General features: G+C 43.5%; 2 protein-coding genes across 4 annotated transcripts in view; one reads left to right on the forward strand and one right to left on the reverse strand.

Annotated features, from left to right (window-relative positions):
- MTRR (5-methyltetrahydrofolate-homocysteine methyltransferase reductase) overlaps nucleotides 1-13,579 on the reverse strand; it is a 122,412-nt gene extending 108,833 nt beyond the window's left edge. The window contains exons 1-4 of one of the 3 annotated variants that reach the window (XM_030205383.1): nucleotides 13,521-13,579; nucleotides 12,240-12,394; nucleotides 5,200-5,356; nucleotides 4,596-4,749 (exon numbers count right to left, since the gene is read on the reverse strand). In XM_030205383.1, the coding sequence (XP_030061243.1) occupies nucleotides 4,596-4,749; nucleotides 5,200-5,343 (298 nt within the window). In that variant the 5' untranslated portion in view covers nucleotides 5,344-5,356; nucleotides 12,240-12,394; nucleotides 13,521-13,579. Of the gene's footprint in view, nucleotides 1-4,595; nucleotides 4,750-5,199; nucleotides 5,357-12,239; nucleotides 12,395-13,069; nucleotides 13,220-13,520 lie in introns of those variants that run through there. The other 2 variants (XM_030205365.1, XM_030205373.1) reach the window with 2 other exon arrangements.
- FASTKD3 (FAST kinase domains 3) overlaps nucleotides 13,261-23,801 on the forward strand; it is a 61,385-nt gene continuing 50,844 nt past the window's right edge. The window contains exons 1-2 of the mRNA XM_030205395.1: nucleotides 13,261-13,556; nucleotides 14,742-16,203. Coding sequence (XP_030061255.1) covers nucleotides 14,799-16,203 — 1,405 coding nt within the window. The 5' untranslated portion in view covers nucleotides 13,261-13,556; nucleotides 14,742-14,798. The remainder of the gene's footprint in view (nucleotides 13,557-14,741; nucleotides 16,204-23,801) is intronic.

The raw sequence follows: 23,801 nt of genomic DNA on the forward strand, positions 1-23,801 counted from the left end.
CCGTGGGAGCCTTAAAGGAATCCCTATCGTCCTGAGGGAGGGGATAAAGCCTCGCCATTGCCTTTGCCACCTTACACGGCAAATCCCATTCCTGACAAATCATCTCCCGGAGATCCTTGTTCATAGGGAAGGATCACGCCTGACGCTGAATGCCCTTCACCAACGGATCCTGGACAGTTTCCCCCAAAGCCACCTCAGGACCAAACTGAAGGGTGGACGACACCTGATCTATGAGTTCTGACAGCTCATCTCTATGGAAAATCCGCACTATTGAAGGATCCTCTCCAGGAATCCACCAATCCTGCTCCTGAGAGCCGTCAATTCCATCTGACTCCCCCAGATCACTAAGCACAGCTTCTGCAGCTACAGGAGAAAAACATTGCCTGTCCTCTGACCACTCTAACCGTGGTCTCTCAGCCAAGACGGAAATAGCCCCCTCTTCCAATTAGGGGGGGGGGGGTCCTGATCTCCAGGCCTGATACCGCGTCCAGACAAAATCTGGAGGAAAGCCCACCATTCCTGGACCGTCATTAGGCCCTTTTGTGCCAAAAACGGAGGCCGCAGGCCCAAAAACAGCTGGCTCCACGGGCCGCGTCAGACTCAAGATGGCGGCTGTTCCCGCCGAAACTGTTCCCGCTGACAGCAGCCCTGCCTACGCTCCCGCTGACCCGGAGACTCCCGACACCATCGATCCCTCCGCGGTCAAGTCGGGGGGTGCCGCAGCCACCTTTATAGGTGCACCGCAAAGCTACACTGAGCACCCGGCGCCTCTACCCCTCGCCACGAGCGACATCGGAGGAGCTGGGCCGCCATAAACCACGAGGGAAGGGAAAAGCTGTTCCGCAAACGCGCCAAACCAAAAACTCCCTCACACTGCAAAAGCACTGAAGAAAGCGCTGCTCTCCTCGTTCCAGCAAGGAATCGAAACCCCCGTTCGGTCCGCTGAAAATAAAGAAATAAATGCCCTTAAAGGCACAGTACTCCAACTCTGGCAGCTGGAAATTGTAAGGCACTCAAGGCTACAATACTGAGAAAGCAGCCGAGGCACAAAGCTGCCAAGCAAAACGAAATAGAATAACTGACCTTAAAGGCACAGTACTCTAATTCTGGCATCTGGAAATTGTAAGGCACTCAAGGCTACAATACTGAGAAAGCAGCCGAGGCACAAAGCTGGCAAGTAAAATGAAATAGAATAACTGACCTTAAAGGCACAGTACTCTAATTCTGGCATCTGGAAATTGTAAGGCACTCAAGGCTACAATACTGAGAAAGCAGCCGAGGCACAAAACTGCCAAGCAAACAGAAATAGAGAGCAGCACAGGGGGAGGGACCCAAACATAGGTGTAACACCCCAGGGGAAAAACTGGGCCCCACCAGACCCAGGGCCCCAAAGCACTTTTTTTTTTTTTTTTTTTTACACACACGTACAGGGTACTGCAACAGAATAAAGTTTGGAAGGAAAAAATCCTACGACCCAATGACAAACTACCTCATCAGATTATTGGAGACTGCACAGGCTGTCAACTGCTACCTCTGCTGAGACTGAGAAAATACTGGCTAGTGGAGGTTCTGCACAGGTTATATATACAGGCTTCAAAAGCTTAGTGTTTTCTCAGTCTCCCTCTGCTGGTAGGAGGACATAACCCACGCGTCTTGACCGGTCTGGAGGGTCGCTGAGGAAATAGAAGCTTGTAAGGAGAATGGATAATTCAAAGGCATCTGGATCAGCCCAATGAGCAGTAATAAGCTCCTGTATTGTCTCATGAACTAGAAACGCTTTGATGGTCGCCATCTTCGGGTTAACCGCAGCTGCAGCCTGCACCTTGAGGTTTGCAATATTCAGAGCTTCTAACACCCCCCCCAGATAAGAGAGGACAATTCCTCTCTATGAAAAATGCGCATAGCCTAGGGATCATCGGGCTCTTCTTGAAGGAGTTCCCCCTCCTCCAGGTCATCTAAGCACAAAGGGCGCAAGGACTCCCCTGACGGAGGCATCAGGGAAGAGGCAGAGGAAACAGGATCCACTGACCCACCATCTGAAAAAGGACCCATATGCAAGCATTTTGCCACCAGATCCTCTAAAGAGCTGGAAGCAGGGTGCCCCCAAAATCCCAGGGTACTGTAATGGAAGTGAATAAAGATTGCTTTTCATCTCTGTCTTGATCGACAAGTGCACTTGGGGTCTGTATTGTTGATTAGAAGTAATTCTGTTTAAAAATCATTGTAACTTTGTGTGAAAATAAGTTGGAATGCAGAAGATAAGGCACAGCTCTAATTAATTTGGTATGTGAAGGGGAGGATGGCAATTGTTTTCGGAAGTCCAGCTTGGCCACCTGGACTTTGGAAGGCATGTGACCACGTCCCCACAGTCCTAAACAGAGAAGTATTCTGTAAGTTTCCTTAGAAACGTTCCCTAGCTTTGAACATGAGGTCAGAGCCTAATAAAAAGGGAGGGCTTGTCACAGCAGAGTGGGAGCTCATCTGTGAGCAACGTACATGCTGCGCAGAGGATCTGTTCCTGGTCCAAGAAGCTCCTGGCTCTCTCTGTGAACCAGGCCCCCCTAGCTGATGTTACAAGCCTGGATGATGTAAGGGCCAATGATGTTGTTTATATATAAGTGTAAAGATTGTTTGCTTCTTTTCTTGCTCTAAGAACTCTTAGCATTGTTTAGATGTAGAGACCAGTGATGTAATGATTGTGTGTATAACCATTGTATATATCCTAATCATTGTAGAATTTAGCTTCTCTATTGGGTAGTCTGCGTCAGTGAGGCAGGCTGTAAATCCATAGCAGTTCAGGTACCAACCGGGAGTTCAAGGGGAGTAGGGGAGGGCTGAGGTAAAACCCATTTTAGCAGGTAGGCCTGGTGCAGTAAAAGAACAAACTCCAGGGAAAAATACTCCCCAGAGGCCAAAGTCCCTGAAAGTGCCCCCGGAACACCACCTGTTCCAGACAAAGAGGCTCCAACAGAGCTGCTGCCAGAATTAGCCTCTTGGAGCACTACCGAGCGCGAAGAATCAAAGGCAGGAAAAACTGCAGCAGCCTGCTGGGTGAATTCAAGATGGTGCACGTGCCTTGCGCCTCCGAGCAGGAAGATGCCACATCCACTGAAGTCAACTAGCCAGAACACTCAAGGCTCTCAGCGCAGCCCACAGGACAGAGACCTGCTGCCGTACACCGCTTCCCACAGTGGTGCAACGCTTGACAGCCTCCGCTGCCACGCTCCCCTGCACAGCTGAAGAAGAACCAGCCCCATACATGGGTAGTGAGGTCAGCTGTAAGCTATTTTTCTCTAGCTCCATCTGCTGGCAGGGGGATATAAATCCACTCCTATGGACTGATCTGGCATAGATGATAAGGAAGTGATCATTTATAGCCAGCAGAGGGTCTCATCCCAAATTAAAACAGCAAATATGTTTCTAGGAACTCTACAGAAACAAGACAGCTACCAGAAAACAAACCTGGAGAAGACATATAGGGAACATGAGTTGGAGTCCAGTGAGGATGACATAGTGCAGCTAGTAATAAATGCTAAGGTTACAGGACAGCTTTTTTGAAGAAAAGCATAAGAATTGCCATAATGGGCAGACCAAAGGTCCATCTAGCCCAGTGTCTTGTTTCCAACAGTGGCCAATAAAGGTCACAAGTACCTGACAGGATTCCAAAAAGTAGAAAGCTCCATGCTACTTACCCCCAGTTTATGGACTTCTCTTCCATGAATTTACTTTTACCACATTCTCTGGCAATGAACTCCATAGTTTAAAATATGTGTTGAGTGAAGAAATATTTTCTTTGATATTTCATAACATACTACATACTAACTTCATGACATGTCCCTTTTCTTTGTTCTTTTTATTTATTGCATTTGTATCCCACATTTTCCCACCTCTTTGCAGGCTCAATGTGGCTTAAAATACATCATGAATGGTGGAAATATATAAGAAAATATACATTTAGTATTACAGAAGGATTTTGGGTAACATGATAATGATAAAACATGATAATAGTATAACAAGCAAATATTATAAGACAATTCTGGATATATGCATAGGAGTTCATATCTGTTGATCTTTGTGGTATACCTTGTTAAAGAGATGGGTCTTCAGTAGTTTGCATTTACCTATTACACACCATTTAGGATTTTACAGACCTTTATCATATCTCCCCTCAGCCATCTTTTCTCTAAGCTGAGGAACCACAGCCTCTCTAGCTTTTCCTCAAATGAGAATCATTTCATCCCCTTTATAATTTTGGTCACCTCTGTACTTTTTCTAATTTCACTATATCTTTTTATTTAGAGATGCAACAACCAGAATTGCACAAGTAAAGCGGGAACATCGGACAACTATATATTCAGAGAAAACTGGGAGAGGACTCAGCCAAAATGGCAGAGGGCATTATTCATATAGCCCAATTTTTATTTGGGCTGGACCCAGACTTGATGATGAGATATCAGAGCCTACTCCTCTGTCTGTAGACCTGGTAGGTGCACATAGGCTGGTGAAACCTGCTAAATAGAAGCACTGAAGGGATTAATCCTGCAGAGATATATGGTAGGAGCATGCTCTCTCAAAATGGAAAAAAAATTTCTTACCTAATAATCCATATCTCAAATGTTCAAAATGATTGGCTGGCAGATCACGGTTCTGGATTGCCTTAACAAACTTCAAGGCTTGCTCTGGAGGGTCCCCAGTGCCAGTGGTGGAAACAACAATGACTACTGGGGCCTTTTCACCTTGTAAATTGTACTAAAAAAAGGAAGGAGAAGATAAGAAGCAAAACATCATCCATCAAATGGAAGAAAGAGGCATTGTCCCCAGAAAATACAGAAATATTTCCCTATCATTCTGTGTGCCAGAGGCTTGAGTAAAAGGAATTTTCAAGAACTCCTGGATAAAACTGCCTTTACAGGTTACATCTCATGAACTCCAGAATAAAGCTCTCTTTGGCATGATGCAAGTACTACAGCAAGTGTTAGCATTTACTTTAATAAACTGAGATCACACTCCACATACCCTGGCTTGGGAGCGAGGGTCATTACTGTCATCGTATGTGCAAAACTAACCCATTTTGAGATAATAACCTAACAGATGATTTTGAGTCAGGTAAAAATATAAAGTAGCAGATGCCATGATCATTGTTTAGCTTGCATTTAGCAAGGTGATAATGAAAGATAATTTCAATTTCAAGTCTCTCACCTTATCAGAGTCACTCAGTGAGTGGACCTCAGCAACAAAACCATGTCCATCAGCCTGCTGCGCTATTTCTTCAGCGATGGCTTTTGCTTGCCCAAGCTGAGTGCCATAAAGCACCAAAAACCTCTTCTTTACTTCACAGCACATGATACGATACCAACTACAATGCAGGAAAGAGAAAGAGAAGCTAATAGTGTTCAGGTCTCCAACACCCAGCAAGGTTCCCCATTAGACTGGAGGGATGCATGACTAGAAAAATATCAAACTGTAGCCATACAATGTGAACTGGTAATGATGACTTTGCTCAGACGGCAAACCAAAAATGTTAACTACAAAATTAATGAGGAAGAGAATCAAAAACCTATCAGGGAGGTTTACTGTCAATGATGAAGAAGTCCTGCTTTTTCAGCTACTAGTTGGGAGCTTCTTGAGGCTTTTTCCCCTTGTTCATTATTTCCTATTTCCACTGCTTATATATAAGAATACAGAGAATCTTTTTTTCTTTTTATAAACCAAAAATATTACCTAGTATATGGTAAACTACTTTTCTACGCAGGTGAAGACCAGTATCCCAAATGTACATGGAGAATTTTCTTTGATAGTCATTTAATAGTTTCCTCTTCTTGAGAAAAGAATGAGAGGGAGCTATGAAGTTGGCAAGATATAAAAAACAATGGGAAAGCAAAAAGGTGACAACTTTCCTTTAATAACCCAGTCATTGGGACACACTTCGCTAGTCAGGTGTTCCGGATAGCCACAAAGAATATGCATGAGATAAATATACATACAATGTATGTAGTGCATGCAAATTTATCTTATGCACATTCATTGTGGATAGCCTGAACAGCTAACTGGCTGGGTTGAGAATCTCTGCTTTATTGAAAACTAGTGTAACAGGGTACGTATGCACTTAAGTATAAGAACTTACACCAGCTTCAGAGCTAGTGTAAATATGTGAGCCTATATTCCAGAGATACATGCGTACCTTATAGTATTCCATGTTACACATGTGCCACTGAGATGCCACCCATGTGTATCACCACCTGCAAACTACATGCTATAGGAGAAATACATATAATTATAGAATAGCACTTAGATAGCATATTAGTATGCACCCATGTGCGGCACCTGTGTCTCGAACAAATTAGTTTTTTTAGAAGTCTTTCTTTCCAGAGACATACCTACTGTAATTGAATGTAACTCATCTTGAGCTACTACTCAAAAAATTGCAAGCTAAATCAAAAGAAACAAATAAAATAAATTGGTTAAGAAAAGACAGTTTTATACATTTCTCTATGGGAACAATGAATGTGCTTTTCTATCATTTTATTGTAGTTCTTTTCCTTTTTCATATTTTTATATTGTAAACCGCTGTGATGTTACTGTGGCCAAGAGGTATAGAAAATCTGATAAACTATAACTATCAATATGGGCTACTGTTAAGATGTAGTAACTAAGTCTCAATGCATAAAATAGGACCTATGCTAAAATAACATGTTAACTGTAGCCCACATTGATAATTACATTCTTAAATGGAATTATTCGGATCCCGTGGGAAAAAAAATTCATAATGCAAACTTCTCATGATTTTAGTCTTTAATTTTCATAAAATCAAATTTAAGGGAAGTAAATGCTAGCTATCACTATTTCTTATCAACTAATAAAGTAACAGAGGCAACAGAACGTGTGTGTGTGTGTGGTATCTACATAGTTTGAATCCTATTTGTCAAACAGACAACAGCTGGTTTATTCTGCAAACAGCATATCTTTAACTTAGGCACTGAATTTTGGAAGTACCACAGGAATTCATTCTGTCAACTATTTTATTTAACATCTACCTCAAGGCTTTATCTATGCTGCTTTGGTTGATGGACACAAAATTCTATATCGATGCTGATGATGTACAGTTACTCATACCCACTGAACCAAAAGTACCCATAGCTCTGAGTAAACAGACTGCCTAACAGCAACTCAGGAATGGTCAAAAAACAAGCTGCATGAAACCATGCAAACTGAGATTCTGTGGGTTCCTAACACAAGTGGACAGATACCTGACTTCAAAGTACCATTTCAAAGCATGACCTCTCCCTAAAATCACAGGTCAGAAACTTGGGATACTGCTAGACTCATCCATTCACAAATTCAAACAACCTTTAAAAACTGCTTCTATCACCTATTGCAACTATAAAAGCTCTCTCCATATATCAAAAAGTCGAGATTTGGAAGCCGTATCAACCACTCAATGCCTCAGCCAAAGCCAGCAGCGAGCCATCACTGCCAAAGACATCTTCTTAGCCAAAGCACAGAAGAGACCGTACAAGAGATTCACCAAATACGTGAGTCCAGCATCCAGAGATGGTAACGAAATAACCAGGTTGTCCGTTGAAAACATTTTCTGCACTCAGGAAAGGCATGCCCGGGCCACATACAACCCGCAAATGGACACCTGTAGAAATAAATTTGCCACATTTTCAGGGAAGTTTCTAACTTCCAGTTCTGGGGATCCTTCAGGGTTTTTCTGCCCTCCACCGGCAAAGTGGTCTTTTTCGTGACCGCCATAATTAAGGAGTCCACCGTAGGAATACATAAAGAATCCAGTTCTTCCATCAGAAGCAGATAAAGGCATCCACAACACGGCATCCAGCGCATCCCACTAAGCCACTATGAGGACCTTCATAGTCTCATGAATGTGAAATGTCCTGGGCGGCCTCTTAGTCCCTGACATAATTGACGGAGCAGCCGCAGCTGTGGTCATTGAGTCCGGTGGGGGGGGGGGGGGGGGGGGAGAGACTTCAAGGACCCGAATAATGAGGGCGGAGAGTTTCATCTTCCTAAAGAGCCGCACAGCTGTGGGATCATCACCCCCGTCCAGCAGCAACTCCCTCTCCTCCAGGGAATCCAACAGAGACACACGAAAACTGCCCATCATCTACCTCCAAGGCCTCTTCCCGGTCCGGCAATACCTAACGCACGGCCGTCTGGACAACAGTGGTGGCGGCAAATCCAGGTCCCTCTGAGAATCTGAGGGAAGAGCAAGAGCCTGGAGCCCCCCTGGCCACTTGAGCAGGAACGCTTTGTATATCAGAAGCACAAATTCTGGGGGAAAGGGGGTGTCCTCCATCCCTAATCCCTGGGCAGCAACCTCCCGTGCAGAGGTGCACAAAGCCCCGATGCGGGAGCCTTTCCAGTTTAAGCGTCTTCTGTCTGCACAACAGTAAACGCAGCTGCACATGGAGAAGGAGAGAAAATGGCACCCGCCGAAGAGCAGGAAGGAATACTAGAGGCGCCCGCCAAAAACAGCAGAGGATTCCCCTCTGCCGGCCCACGGCACGTGGAGAATTTTAAAAAAATGGCGCTAGCCGAAGGGCGTGAAAAAGAAAGGCCGAAGGTGCCCATCAACACCGGCTCCGATGTCTACTCGCACTTCCCCAGCTCAGGCCGTACCCAGCTGCCCGACGGCAGAAGAACCTTAGCAGGACTCCAGGCGTGCACAGCACAAGACCCAGACGTTGCTCTCCAGCTCCTAAAATGGGAGCAGCGCTTAGCTGTTTCTGATGGCATCGCCATGACTACCTGAGCCTGACAGAAACCAACCCTCACTCAGAAGCTGACTCGCAACCATGCTCAGGCTCCTGAGCGGGTTAAAAAAAAAAGCTTAGTGGGCACCTCTTCACTGCTATTAGTTGTTTCTCTCTTTTTTTTTTTTTGCTGGAGGCAGGAGAAAGCAGCAGAGCCAAAAATGAGAAAAATCCCAGGCAAACACCGTGGGGCCGGCGAGGGGAGGAAAAGGAAGGACCTGGCACCACTAGGTGTACCCTTCTCACAACAGCAGGGAGACCTCAATCCTAAGAAAAGCTCAGATCAGCCTGGGGGATGGGCCTTGAGCCTAGCAATGTAGAGCTGCAGAGTTATGACCCTCTACCTCTTAGATACAGAGAATATTGAGGTGAAGGTAGCTGCATGCATATGACCACACATAGTGAACCTCAGAAGTTCTCTCTATGTCCACCTGCTGGCAGACGGACATGACCCACAAGTTTCTGGATTGATCTGTGGGACGCTACGGAAAGAATAACTTAACCCTCTACATACCTTTGAGGCCTCTAACGTCCTTTCAAACAGCAACATTATTTGTACCCTCAAATGTGATAGCCACCAGTGAATACTGTTCCCTCTATATTGTGCGGCCGCGTGACTTTTGATAAGAGACCGCGGAGCAGTTGTAGCCCACTGTGCAGCCGGCAGCACCGGGACCTGCTCTGACTACCTCCCATATCACTCTGCCACCCTCCGCTGCTGCTGCTTTCCCAACCCAGCAGCAGTGGCAAAAAAAGACAGCCATCATGGAACCTTACTGAACATACCAGCAGATGCCGGTCCACCCCTCTACGTCACTTCTCATTCTGGGTCACAGCCGGCAGCCGCGGGTATGGTACAGTGAAGTCCCGCAATGGCTGTCTTGTTGTGCTGCTACTGCTAGTCTAGGAAAACAGCAGAGGTGCCGGATGGTGGCAGATGCTGGACAGACGTGGGGAGGAGAGATATGGCAATTGCTAGATGGAAGTGGAGAGGAGAGAGGGGTATATGCTAATGGAAGGGAATAGATAAAAAGGCACATGCTGGAGGGAAGGGGGAATAAAGATAAAAGCCAGATGCTGGATAGGGGGGCAGAGGACAGAGTTAGTGAGAGGCTGGGGAATAAGAGGATGTGAAATAGAAGGGCCAAGATGAGGGAAAGAGGTGACAAGCTTCAGATAAACACAGTAAAAAGAGGAAAATTGAGGAATAGATAGTAAAAGGCAGAAAATAAATTGAAGAAAGCTGAAAGGAAAAGGAGGAGAGAAAATGAGAAATGGACAGGAAATCCTGGCAAGAGAGTTAAGTGAAGACAAGGGAAGCAGACCAACACAACTGAAAAAAAGTAAATGGCCAAACAACAAAGGTAGAAAAAAGAATTTTATTTTTAGTTTAAGATAAAGTAGTGTGGCACCCGTGTTAATAAACATTAATAAAAACAGAAAATGGATATAAAGTGTAATCTTTTTATTGGACTAATTTTAATACCTTTTGGACTAACTTTAAAAGACCAAAACCTCCTTCCTCAGGTTAGGACAGGATGCCATAAAAACAGTATACTGTCCTGACCTGAGGAAGGAGGCTTTGGCCTCTGAAAACAAATTGAAAAAATGTATTTAGTCCAATAAAATGGTATCATATTTTCCAGTTTTTGTTTTATTTGTATTTGTGACTTTGTAACATAGTGACTGGAATATGTCAGCTTTTGAAATTTACATCTGTTATCATTATGCTTTGTACTGTACAGGGGGACATGCACCACTCTTTCTCTGGTGTTGCACTGTATGCAGAATCTGGCTTCTTATGAGTTCAAGTTTTATTTCTATTTTTAGTTTGTGGTTACTTATTCTATACTGGGTGAGGGTCTGTGTTCTGCACGTGTAAAAGAGACATGGTTTTCTGTTACCATTGACTGCAAAATAGAGCTGTATTAATCTGGCTTGTTTAGTTTTTCAGTAGGTGTGTTGATATTCTAGCACCCACTGAAGTGTTTGTCATGCTGTCTTTTCCTTGGTAGGTCCTTGTTGTTTGACTTGTGGAAGTTACTGCTATGATGGTTTCTTGGACTTGCTCTGTAGGTCCTGAGTGACATATGTAGTGTTTCGTATTACTTCACACTATGCCTGGTATTGGGATTTGGATTTACACACCTTTCTCAGTAATAGCTCAAGGCAAGTTACAATTCAGGTACAGTCAGTATTTTCCTGTCCCTGGAGGGTTTACAATTTAAGATTTTTGTATCTGAGGCAATGGAGAGTTAAGTGGGATTTGAACCCTGACTTCTCTGGTTCTCAGACTGCTACTGTACCCACTAGGTACAGCTAATACAGGTAATACCTATTAGCTATATTAGTTGTACTTAATGTTTGGTAACTCAACAGCAAACCATTTGGCAACCTACCAAAAACACTGATAGGTAAATTATTTTATGATTGCCACTTACCAGTAAACTCAGAATTTCTGTTACAGTACTGCTGAACATTACTGTTCACACGACAATAGGAAGATACTGGCCTGAGGAGAAGATACTGGCCTGAGGAGCTAGGGATGACTGACAGCCAGGTGTTAAAGTACCTGCATATATTTCTAGTATACCGTCAATACTATTCTGTTCAATATGTTGTATTATTTTGACTTTTTTGGTACATACTTCCCTGGAGTGCATATAGAGGCATATTTTCAAAGCACTTTCGGAGGCTAAGTTCCATAGGTTTCTATGGAACTTTGGGAGGCTAAGTGCTTTGAAAATATGCCTCATAGTGTATATAACACCATCAGTAACAGAAGTACTGGGAGAGGCAGCTGGGGTTCTTCCCTGCTGTGTTCAAAAAGTGCCCCTACAATTGAATTGCCAGACTAGGAGAGCAAATAAGCTCAAATCACAGAATTTCTCCAGACACAAAATTTACTGTTCTAACACTATAGCACATTTACTCTATTCTCTGCATAACAAAAGTAATATTATACGAAAAAGAGACAGCCAAAACCCAAAAGGTGGTCAGCAGCATATACCATGTAGTATCACTATATGTTTAGTAGTGCCCAATTAGATTATTAAACAATTTTGCACAAGGCCCTGTCATACCAATATGAAAACTGCTGTATAACATCCTGCACTACAGTAATCTATAAATATCAAAATAAACAAACATCAAACATACTAAAGGATGACAAGACAGGAAAGGAAGGGGGATTTGAAAGCATGGGTGCACAGAAGAAACAACATGCATCCACTGTTTATATTGTTAATGTTTTAAAAAAAAATACAATAAAAACAAAAAGAACATTAATCAAGTCTGCAGGCTCACACTGCAATGAAAGGCAATGCTCAATTGTCAGATGGTCACATTATTGTTCCATATTAAACTGTTATGCGTCCCTTTAATTAAAGTCACAGAAATAATACTCTCAGTACCAGCTAAGCATAAGATACATCATAACCATCTTTTTAAAAAACAGTGACTCACCTTTTCCTCACACTGCTAGTCAGTAACAAGCACTGAATTCCTCCTCTGCTGTATCCAGCACTGGAGAAAAGTGTACTCTGAAAGAAGCCCACTGCATTTCACCATGGTCCCATGTGGGATGCTTCACTGACAGCTCCAGGGCCAGCTGAGTCACTCTGACAACAGGAAACAAAAGACACGCACATGCCAGTAATGTAAACAAATAGTGCTGATACTATTTATCTCTGACGTCATGTGTTCTCCTCCTAAGAGGCCTGGTCCAGAAATTCTAGATGAAGTCAAGGAAGGCATAGCCCTGAATTTATCAGTAACTTGCCTGGTGCCAAATAGAAGATTACAGGATCTATCTGCCAAACAGTGGTTGCAGCTTTCCTTCTAAGATAACAAGCAACCCCCTCTCTCCCATTCCCAAGCTCCTCTCTCAAAGGAGGCAAGTACTATTCAGAGTCATTGACAGCTGCAAAATAATAATTAAAATGGCTCTGATAAATCAGTTGACAGTTAAAGCAAAAAAAAAAAAAAAAAAAAACCGTGCTCATGGTTGTCCCCTAATTAATGTTTTGATTTTACTTCACTTTTTCCTGGCCCAGAAGTTTCCTCCTTCTCCTTTACCAGGCCAGATCAGCTAATAAGCTTGAACCTGGGTAATCAAACCCATATCTATTCAATGATCATGAGTAGTACTACCTCTCTGAGTCCATAAGAATATTTTAAAAAGTTTATTATCCACTTATTACTCAGAGTCTATTGAAGCATACTGGTGTATTCCCATGCCAAGCACGGAGCACATTGACACATAACGTGAAAGTGTTGAAGATGAAAAAGATTACTTTCAAAAAGAAAACGTGGTGGTGGTGTCGTTAACAAAACAAGTAGGGGAAACCTACTGCTTCCCTCCCTTCCGCTGTCACCCAAGCTGCTGTTGCCACTGTTTTACTCAGCAGCATGCGACAAGAAGATAAATTTACTCAGATGGCTGCCGGCCCTGCCCCGGAACAGGAATTGACATCGAGGGGGGGGCGGGACCGGCAGCCGTTCCAAGCTGCCAATGCAGGGAGGTTTGATTGAGAACTTGCGCCAATGGAACCTCCTTTGTTTGAAAATATAAGTGAGAAGACTATTAACATAATTGGGACTCTCCATTGGCACACGTTGTCATTCCAATCTCCTTGCATGTATTGGCGGCTTGGCGCGACTGCCGGTCCCGCGCCTTTAAGGTCGGGTTCCTGTTCCGGGGCAGAGTCAGCAGCAGCCTGCGCCAAATAGTCCTCCGTCACTCACCTCCTTGAATACAGCGGTCCTGTGCGGGGCGTGGGAGTAAGTTTATGTTCTTGTTGCCGCTGCTGTTGAGGGGGTGACAACGGGAGGGAAGGAATTAGCACTAGTGGCTTGGATGACAGCGAGCGAGCGAGCGGGCGGGAGGTGGGGGACTCCCCACCCCACCCTCTGGTTGCTTTCATTCTTCTCCCCCTTAGCCCTTACATAATTGACACCCAGCAAAGTCCTATAGGCACAGCTGTCAGAACAGATTGATAGCAAGACTTTGATAAAGAAATCAACAGCAGAAAAGCCGCCACGAATATATAGTAATCATGCCTTACCTCACGGACGATTCGAATTGTTTCAGAAAAAGTTATTCGAATCGTGAATTGGACTGCACTTGTGCTGCTCTGTAGAACAGAACTAGCAGCAGTCCGTGAGGTAAGACATGATCACTATATTCGTGGCGGCTTTTCTGCTGTTAATTTCTTTATCAGGGTGTTGCTGTCAATCTTAAACTGACTGTTGTGCCTACAGGCCTTTGCTGGGTGTCAATTATGTAAGGGCTAAGGCCAAGAAGAATGAAAGCAACCAGAAATGGGAATTAGAAGAAAACATGACATGTATTCCCATATTTCGTTCCAAGGGTTGATTACTATCTTATATTTTGAATTCCTTAAGGCTCTTTGTGTAGGGTTTATGTTAGAGGCCAAGGACCATTTTTGAGAGCCATCTCTGAACCATCTCAGTGTCATTGCAGTTAGCTGGGTTTTACTTGTCAGGGTTTTATTTGCCCTTAGATACTGTATATTAGGATTTTATTTTATTATGAAACATGTAGAAATAAAGCCTAAAAACAAGTTGCCGTAAGTCCATTAAAAAGGCGTCCTCTACATCTGTGACAAGCTTTCAAGAGTTATGCTGCCTGGCTCAATGGAGGGAGGACAGTTTTAAGCTATTAACAGATGTCTTAGTCCAGTCAGAAAGTGCTACCTTCAGCTTGTTTCTACAGATGCAATTTGACTAACAATACCCACAATATATTTGCTGATCAAGTCTTTTCTTCAACAGTCCTAATACCCAAATATGTAATGATTTACAAGAGCTAAGCGGTAATAGTTGCTTGTCTATCATAATGAAAATATCAGCCAGTATTGTGTTTATCACCTCACAAATGAGAAATCTGTTTATTATTGGAGTTTTACATAATTATTTTAATGTTGTTTTTTTTTTTAACTCTAGGCAGCACCAGCACACTGACTTGACTTTGAACTGGCGAGGTCTTTAGTAACATGCTGCATGTTTCGAATCTGCAGATCCACAGTAATGCTGAGAAAGACACTGAGTTATGGCACTACATGTTGGAAGACTCTAAACTCCCAGTGCTGTGCTGTGTTGGTCACTCAAGTCAAACACACAACTGAGAAGCTTCTGCCCCTTCCTTGCAGATGTTACCACTCAACAATCTGGAACCTGCCCTGTCTCGTTACAGGGGGGACAGTGCAGCACCATGGAGATGCTGGCAGTGGTTTTGTCATGAAGAGGGAAGTTGTAGATGAGAAGCAATTCTGTGAACAGCTAAGCCATCTAAGTTCTTCGAAGGATATTTTTAAACTAGTAGGTTCTTTGGAAGTACTTTCTGATTCGATGGTGGCATTAGCTCTGCAGAGAGTCTCCCAGATTGAAATGCAGGAGGACAGTGGCCTGAAGAAACCCCTGGAAGTCTTTGAAAATGATGTCTTCAAAGCTCTGTGCTTTCAGTTTGAGCAGGATTCCCAGAAGGTGTCTACTACAGGTCTGGTGCGTGCCTTACGGGCTCTAGTGGAGCTGTATGTGGATCCCTGGAGTACACTAATAGTCCGTTTGGTGTCTGAAAGCCAAGAGCGGTTAGATAAAGGACACATGAGCATCCCAGACCTGTGCATGCTTGGAGAAAGTATGCTGAACCTGGAGGGCCCAGATTGTGCAATGTTGCTTCAGATTATGGAACGAGTGCAGGAAAAGAAACTTGAAGATTGGACACCTGAAGAAATAGCGATGGTATATACGTTGTTGCAGTCAGGTGTTGGAGAAGGAGGGCGGTACCAAAGCTTGCTAAACCAACTGAATGATTTCACAGTGACCATGGCATCCAAACTGAGCCCTAAACTTCTTAGCAAAGTACTGCATGCTCTGGTTGTCCTTAACCAGACTCAGTCCATCCCGCTGGTAATCAGTTTGAGCAAGCACTCAGTGAGGCACGTCTCTCGCTTCACAGACATCGAACTGGAGAGCGTGCTCGGGGCTCTCATCCACTTTGGACACAGTGACAGATTCTTCACTGAAGCCCTGGAGAGACGCGTCTCTAAAGCATCCTTCACTATGCACCCTGAGGCAGTCAGCAAGGCGATTCAGTACTGTAGCCGCAGACTAATCCTGTCTCGGCCCATCTTTGATGCCGTTGCAGAAAGTTTTGTTTACAATACTGACAAGTTTAACACCAGCCAGATAACTCGCCAGATCATGCCCTTTGGGAAGCTGAATTATTTGCCACCCAATTCCACCACTTTGTTTAGGTCACTAGAAAGCGTACTGAGCAATCGTTTCTCACAGTTCCAGCCTCGCGCACTCCTGAACCTGCTTCACTCCTGCACTCTTATCCAGAGGTTTCCTGTGAACTTCCTGGCCAAAATCTTTAGCCCTTACTTTCTGCAACAGTTGCAAGGTAAGAGGTTTCTCCCTGAGGCAGGCAGTGCAGAGATTTGATGAGAGCCAGTGTTTGGAGTTCAGCCTTTATTCTTGAATTTGTATCCCACTGCATTCTGCTCTTTGTAGTCTTGCAGCTACCATGTGGAAGTCAAAGAAAAATAAAGTCATCTAAAAAGAAAAGATTTCCTCCACCTATCAAACCATCCTGTAAATGAAACCAGTGAATAATATCATTTTCTATGTAAAAGGATGTTTGCGTCAAGGGAGCCTGCTTCTTTAGGCCACGGAATCCTTTGGTTTAAAGATATACAATTTACTGGTTCACATAGAAAGTGTCTTAGGGGGGAAGTTATCAACATGGGCTACCATTAAGATAAGCTATTTTACCATAAGCCATGCTATTTTAGCACAGGGTTTCAATGCATAAAATAGGACCCTGTGTGCTTGTGCTAAAATAATCTTGACTTGTGGTAAAATAGCTCATCTTAACAGTAGCCCATGTTGATAACTTTCTCCTCTTCATCTGGTGAAGGGATTTCTCCTTTTGTAGCTGTCAGCTGTGTTTGTAGCTAGCTCCTTACTTGAGAAAAATGGCGATGCAAAGTGTCAGAGAGTAATTAAAGAGGTTTTATTTGTTTTTCAGTTGTAATTTTATATATCCAGTTGAGGTGAGACTTTTTATTGTAGTATCCCCACCTAACCATGTGTTCTTGAAGGGTCTATGATTGCTTTTACTGTTCTTATCCTGGTGTGCCACCAGTTGCAACAAAAAGATGATTACAGTTTTTTTTGGTATCATCAATTCTTTAATATTGTCCCGTGAGCTAGGTGTGTGTGGCCCTTTTCAGGGAAGTGGAGTAGGATGAATTTTTCAAGAATCTCCCTTTTTCTGTTTTAGATCTATTGTATGAATGCTCAAATGTATCAAAAGGAACCCAGCAGGACCCACACTAAGCAGTAAAGGCCTATTCTGCAACAGACAGGCAGTTTGCCTTTCCCTTCTGGTGTCAGTGTTGTCATATACTTTTCTTCTGGTACATGTAGGATGTGCTGCCATTCTCTGTAATTCTGGTGCCTTAGTGGGGACAACACCATCACATCCTCCTTAATATGTCCCAGCAGGGTCTTGGGGGCAGTATCACCAAATGGGTTAGTTTTTCACTCCTGAGCTAGAGTAGGATCTTAGTCTCCAATTTACTGCTAATGCTCACCTGTAGTCTTGCATTGTGTCAAAAAGATCTTCCTTCTGGAGTTCATGAGATGTAACGTATAAGCAACCTATAGGTATGTTTGAAAATTCCTTTTAATCAAAACCGTGAAACCCAAAACAACGGGAAATATTTCTGTATATTTCTGCCACATTTTCTGGTCTCAGACTGCATTTCTTGGTATTCTTCTTTCTCTGTACAGTTCATTGATTAATCGCTTGGGGTGACACCTTTATGATCAATGCATCCACTACTACTACTACTTAACATTTCTAAAGTGCTACTAGGGTTACGCAGCACTGTACAATTTAACATAGAAGGACAGTCCCTGCTCAAAGAGCTTACAATCTAAAGGACATGTGAACAGTCAGTCTGATAGGGGCGGTCAAATTGGGGCAGTCTAGATTTCCTGAAAGAGTTAGGTGCCGAACGCAGCATTGAAGAGGTGGGCTTTAAGCAAAGACTTGAAGATGGGCAGGGAGGGGGCTTGGCGTAAGGGCTCGGGAAGGTTGTTCCAAGCATAGGGTGAGGCGAGGCAGAATGAGCGGAGCCTGGAGTTGGCGGTGGTGGAGAAGGGTAATGAGAGGAGGGATTTGTTCTGTGAATGGAGGTTTTGGGCGGGAACGTAAGGGGAGATGAGGGTAGAGAGGTAGTGAGGGGCAGCAGACAGTGCATTTGTAGGTAAGAAGGAGAAGCTTGAACTGAATGCGGTATCTGATTTATCAATTTTATCAATCGGAATGGGGATGTGTCAGGTGATTTTGGATTTAGCTCACAACTTTTTCAGTTATAGCTCAAGGTGAGTTACATTCAGGGCACTCTGAAATTCAGGACACGCTTTTTCTCGAGGCACACCAAACCACTTATGTACCCCTTACAGAATACCAACAGTTGAAAAGTACTCTTATTACAGAATTATGTGGAAACTCTGTGTACGTTGCACAGAAGATGCTGTATGAACAGAATGGCATGAAATTCCGAAATGGAAGTGTTAAACCATTGAGGGTGCTGGTGACCTCCTAAGCAGGAGCCAGCCATGGTTTGGAACAGGAGGCAGTCCCTAGAGAGAAACAGTGTTGTCAGCATGAGTCAGCAGAAGCTGACTGGGAGGAAAAACATCAAAGCAGTTATTTCAGATAACTGCCCTATCTTCAGTGGGTGAAAATATGTGTAAGGTTTTACAGCGTTGAGCTTTAAGTGGTTGGCAAAAAGGGCAAGGTTAAGGAACGTGAAGTACACATAGGTACCAATATTTTTATTTTCAGTCCCTCACATTCTTTTTCAGAAAATAAGGTGCAAAATCTGCTGATACTTTTGTTTTTGAAGTGGAGTGGAGGAGTAGCCTAGTGGTTAGTGCAGCGGACTTTGATCCTGGGGAACTGGGTTTGATTCCCACTGCAGCTCCTTGTGACCTTGGAGGTACCAAAACTCTAGGGACAGAGAAAGTACCTGCATATAATGTGTACAGTGCTGCATAGGTCTAGTAGCGCTATTGAAATGATTAGTAGTAGTAGTAGCGTTTGCCAGCCTGAATTTTGCACAGAAATCTCAATATGGTGCTCCACTTTAAAAATTATCTGTAGTTGTTTAAAAAATGACTCCAAGATTATCTGTTGGCAAAGCTGACATGTTACTGTTTTAGGATGGAGATTGCTGGCCATTGCTAGATTTCTGGCAGCCCCATCCTGAAGCATTATGGGACCTGCAGCACTGATTTCAAAGTTAGAATTAAGGACTTCAAATACCACACTTCATGGGAATTTTAAGTTCAAAACTAGAACTGGCCAAAAAGTCTTCCTTCTGGAATTATGTAACTCCGATGCTCTGGGGAAGATTTGGGACCAGTGCATCTGGCTATGAGCAGGTGACGGGAATTGGTAATCATGGCAATATAGAAGGTTAATTAGCAGAGTGCCTGGGAGAGAAGGCAATAATTGCAAGTCAGAGCCTAGGTGTAGTCTGAATGCCCAGCACCCCGATCAGGATCAGAAAATGCATCGTGTGCGTTTACAAGGAAATTCTGGAATGGAAAAACAGCTCCCTACATTTGAATAACCACCTACATTCGAACACAGCTTAGTCAAATCCACTCTGTTTTGCTTCTTTCTATTGATATTAAGTCTGCGTTCGATACAATAGATCACACCCTGTTACTCGGACGCCTTTCTCAGATTGAGCTAGAAGGTACTACTCTGGCTTGGTTTACTGATTGCACCTACACCATTTCCTTCCAGGATTCTCAGTCTATTCTTTACTCTCTACCCTCAGTTGTGCCCAAAGGTTCAGTCTTATTGCCTCTTCTGTTTAACATCTTTTTGGCGCCATTGCTTTTTCACCTGGAATTAATGGGTTTACATCCTTTGTCTATGCTGACAACATTCAGGTTCTCACTCCTGTTAATCCTTCTGACAGTTCTCAGATAGCTGCCATTAATCTTAAATTAGATACCTTCTTTACTTGGCTTACACAACGTTGCCTATTTCCTAACCCAGACATATCTCGTGGCATGCTTTTCTCTTCTAAATCAAGTTCAGACCTAATCAACCAGATCCTTTTCCATGCTACTATGATAACCCTCACCGATGCCTTGACCTTTATTCCACAGATTTCCTCAGTGATGCGCGGAGCGTTTTTGCATATTAGGTCTATTAGGCCATTCCTCCTCCCCGATGCAGTGAATGTCCAGGTTCATTCTTTTATTATATCACAACTTGACTATTGCAACTCTATATGGGCCTTTCTCAGTACGAACAACACAGACTGCAACTTATTCAAAACACAGCTATTAAACTGGTCATAAGAAATACAACCATGTAATGCCACTCTTGAAGAATGCTCATTAGTTACCTATTTCCTATCAAATTAAATTTAAATTACTTTCTTTGGTCTATAAGATTCATGCTACAGAGGAACCTGCCTTTCTCTTTTCACATCTCTCCCTTACAGACCCCCACGTCTCTTACACTCCTCTTAGAAAGACCTTCTGGTTGTTCAACCACCTCATGCTATCTTTTGAGCTACAGCATGCCACACACTCTCTTCAGTGCAAGCCCCTCAGCAATGGAATTCCTTACCCAAGAGCCTGAAGACTCTGCCTTCTTTCTCTCAATTGAAAGCTGAATTAAAACCTTTTTTTTTGGGGGGGGGGGGGGGGCCTATAGGCACTAGCTCCGTGAATGCCTGCATTTACAACTTCCTATTATATTTCCCATCTCCCCTTTCTCTTTCCTATAATTCATTGTAGTTCCTCTCCTGCTCCTTCTGTGTCAGTTTGTCTGTAGTTTGTTTATACTTGTGATTTCTGTTTCCTCCCCCTTTTTTTTAGATTGTTAACCACCTAGACACACACTTGATGGGTGGGATAGTAAGTCCTTTAATAAACTTGAAACGTGAATGCTTGACAAAAATTGAGAGATCTTTTTCTGTGTGCTTGGTTTGGTTGTGCCAAATCTGGGTAAATTCTAAACTATGATCCAAGGAAATTCAGATCTTCTTGTGCTTCAGAGTACTATTACAGTCTGGTTTCTGGTCTCAAAAATTACTAGCAGAGCGTTTTGTTTTTGTGTTTCTAGTGAAGAAAGATATGTTTCCTAGGAGTCCATGAATGAACAGGATTGTTTCCCTCCCACTTCAAAGGTTCAAATAGGAAATGTAATCATTATTATTTATTTCATGTTTTTTCCAAGTAAACGAAGCTTAGAGCATGTTAGGTTATAAATCACAAGTGCTTAAACCATACATCACGGAGTTCAATGAAATGCTTCACAAATAGGTAATAGTACAGAAGAAGAAATTAAACTCAGGGATCCAATATTTAAAACTAACTAGGAGCAAAATGTGAAATAACGCACAGTAGGTAACAGTGTAAAGAAGAAGAAATTGAGGGGATTCCTTATAATATATGGAACGGGTCATTTACTAACAGCATAGACTGGCACCGTTATCATGCATGGTCTACCACAGGCCCCGTTTTATAAAATGGGTCTGTGATACATAATGGTGTTAGTGCACACCAGCTGTTAGTATATGCCCTCCAGAATGATTTAGAAGCAGTTGTGCTATATATCACATTTCTAGGGTCCGGAGAGTGTGTTTCTAGACCGAAGATCATTTCAAAGAGCTGTGGAACTTCGGTGCTGCTCTGATGTTCAGTGGTAGGAAGATCTTTCCTTAGTGTCTGCAGCAGATGAATCCAGAGACATGTGGGTTGTGACTATCTACTGGCTGGTGGAGATGGAGAGCACTGAACTGAACTCCATCTTATAGGACGGTACTCCTTCTGGCCAGTCAGTATATCTTGATCTCCAGCATGCGGTGGACGGTTCAACTCATTCTCCTGGTGTCATCTGTTATTCAGCTCCTGTTCTGGTTCTGCCAGTTTCATTGAGCTTGGGGTGCCTAAGCTGAGTGGTGCCGGCTTTAGGGGGTACACCTGGTGGTGCCTGGCCCCTCCCTCACTCCACAACCCTATTTGGCCACCTAATTCCTCAGAGTAGAAAAATAAAAAGGTTAATAGGACAGCTATTGAAGACAGACAACTACGAATCGGAGAAAATATTTCTTCACTCAACGTGTAATTAAACTCTGGAATTCGTTGCCAGAGAATGTGGTAAAGGCGGTTAGCTTAGCAGAGTTTAAAAAGGGTCTGGACGACTTCCTAAAGGAAAAGTCCATAGACCATTATTAAATTGACTTGGGGAAAATCCAGTGCTTATTTCTAGGATAAGCAACATAAAATGTATTCAGCTTTTTTGGGGATCTTGCCAGGTATTTGTGACCTGGATTGGCCACTGTTGGAAACAGGATGTTGGTCTTGGTGGACCCTTGGTCTGTCCCAGTGTGGAAATACTTATGTACTTATGGAGAGAGAGCAGTCTACCTGCCTGTGTGGCTGTTCTGGAGCACAGAGTTGTTTTGCCTCTGAACGGCAGATGTTGCATCAGAGAAGTGCTTCACAGCAATTGTTTTCCCTTCAGCATGGTGAATGTTTTTTTCAGTTTACATTTCCCTCCCTGTACTTGCAGTTTTCGTTTTCGGGGCATGGCAGCTAAGGCGGTTAGATACTGCTCCCGTGGTGGGAAGCGGTGAGCAGCATCAGGAAAATATTTGGGGTGACTGAGTAGGCCACACGGCAGGCACGTTTCTTTCCTGCACTGATGCTTTGCCATCGCACTCCCCTCGAACCCTTTCTCCTGACACGGTGTGTGTTCTGGCAGCCATTTTTTCTCACCATCAAATGGCCTCCATGGCTTCTCCCGTGCTTTTACTGCCTCCAGCTTTGGAGACTTTGGGATCTCCAGTCACCTCCCAACCCTATGAATTGTTAGCACTTCTGCTGCTGATTCTATGCAGTTTTTTCCTCCAGAGTTTATTCTTTTGCTCTATCAAGCTTATCTCCTCAGGAAGTCTCCAAACCAACCTGGGTTGCCTTTTAATATGTGACAGTCTAGTGATGGCATGTCTGGCTGCTTGCAATCTTCCCAGACTCTGCAAGTTGGTTCTTCAGCAAAAAGGAGTCGTTTGGATCCAGCCCCAGAGGCAGGTTTGTCCTGCATTTCTCTATAGTTTCACATTTCTGAGGGCCTTGAAGAAGGGGAGTTGCTTCCTGATGACACTGATGATCCTATGGAAGCTCAAATTTTCCATAAGGAAGATCTGCCTTCCTTAATAACAAACTTTGCAGGCTCTTAATATTACCACTTCTGAGTAGATGGGTTCTTCCTTTGGGAGATCAGTGTTCTCTGCAGAAATGTCAGATTCCCACCCAACATGAGGACCGCTTTACTATATCCCATATGTCTCTGGATTCATCTGCTGCAAATGCTAAGGAAGGAAACGTTATGTCTTACCTACTAACTTCCTTTCCTTTAGTCACAGCAGATGAATCCAGAATCCCACCCTTTTGGGAGAGGCATGGTCAGTAGGATAAAGGAGGTGAAGATGCTAATGTATAAGCTCTGGATGCATAACTTTCAAAAAGATGTAAACAGGATGGAGTCGGTCCAGAGGGCAGCTCATAAAATGGTCAGTGGTTTTCTTCATAAAGAGTATAGGAACAGACTTAAAGATCTCAACATGTATACTTTAGAAGAAAGGCGGGAGATATGATAGAGACTTTTAAATACCTGTGTGGCATAAATGTACAGGAGGCAAGTCTCTTTCATTTGAAAGGAAGCTCTGGAATGAAGGGGCATAGGATGAAGGTGAAAGGGGACAGGCTGAGAAATAACCCAAAGAAATACTTCTCCACGGAAAGGGTGGTGATTTGTGGAATGGCTTCCCGGTGGAGGTGGTGGAGATGAAAACTGTATTTGAATTTAAGAAAGCTTGGGACAAGTACATAGGATCTCTAAGGAAATGAAAAGACGAGTAGATGGCATGGATGGGTAGACTGGATAGATCGGTG

The sequence above is a fragment of the Microcaecilia unicolor genome, chromosome 1, assembly GCF_901765095.1.
Source record: "Microcaecilia unicolor chromosome 1, aMicUni1.1, whole genome shotgun sequence".
In the NCBI taxonomy this organism is placed as follows: Eukaryota; Metazoa; Chordata; class Amphibia; order Gymnophiona; family Siphonopidae; genus Microcaecilia; species Microcaecilia unicolor.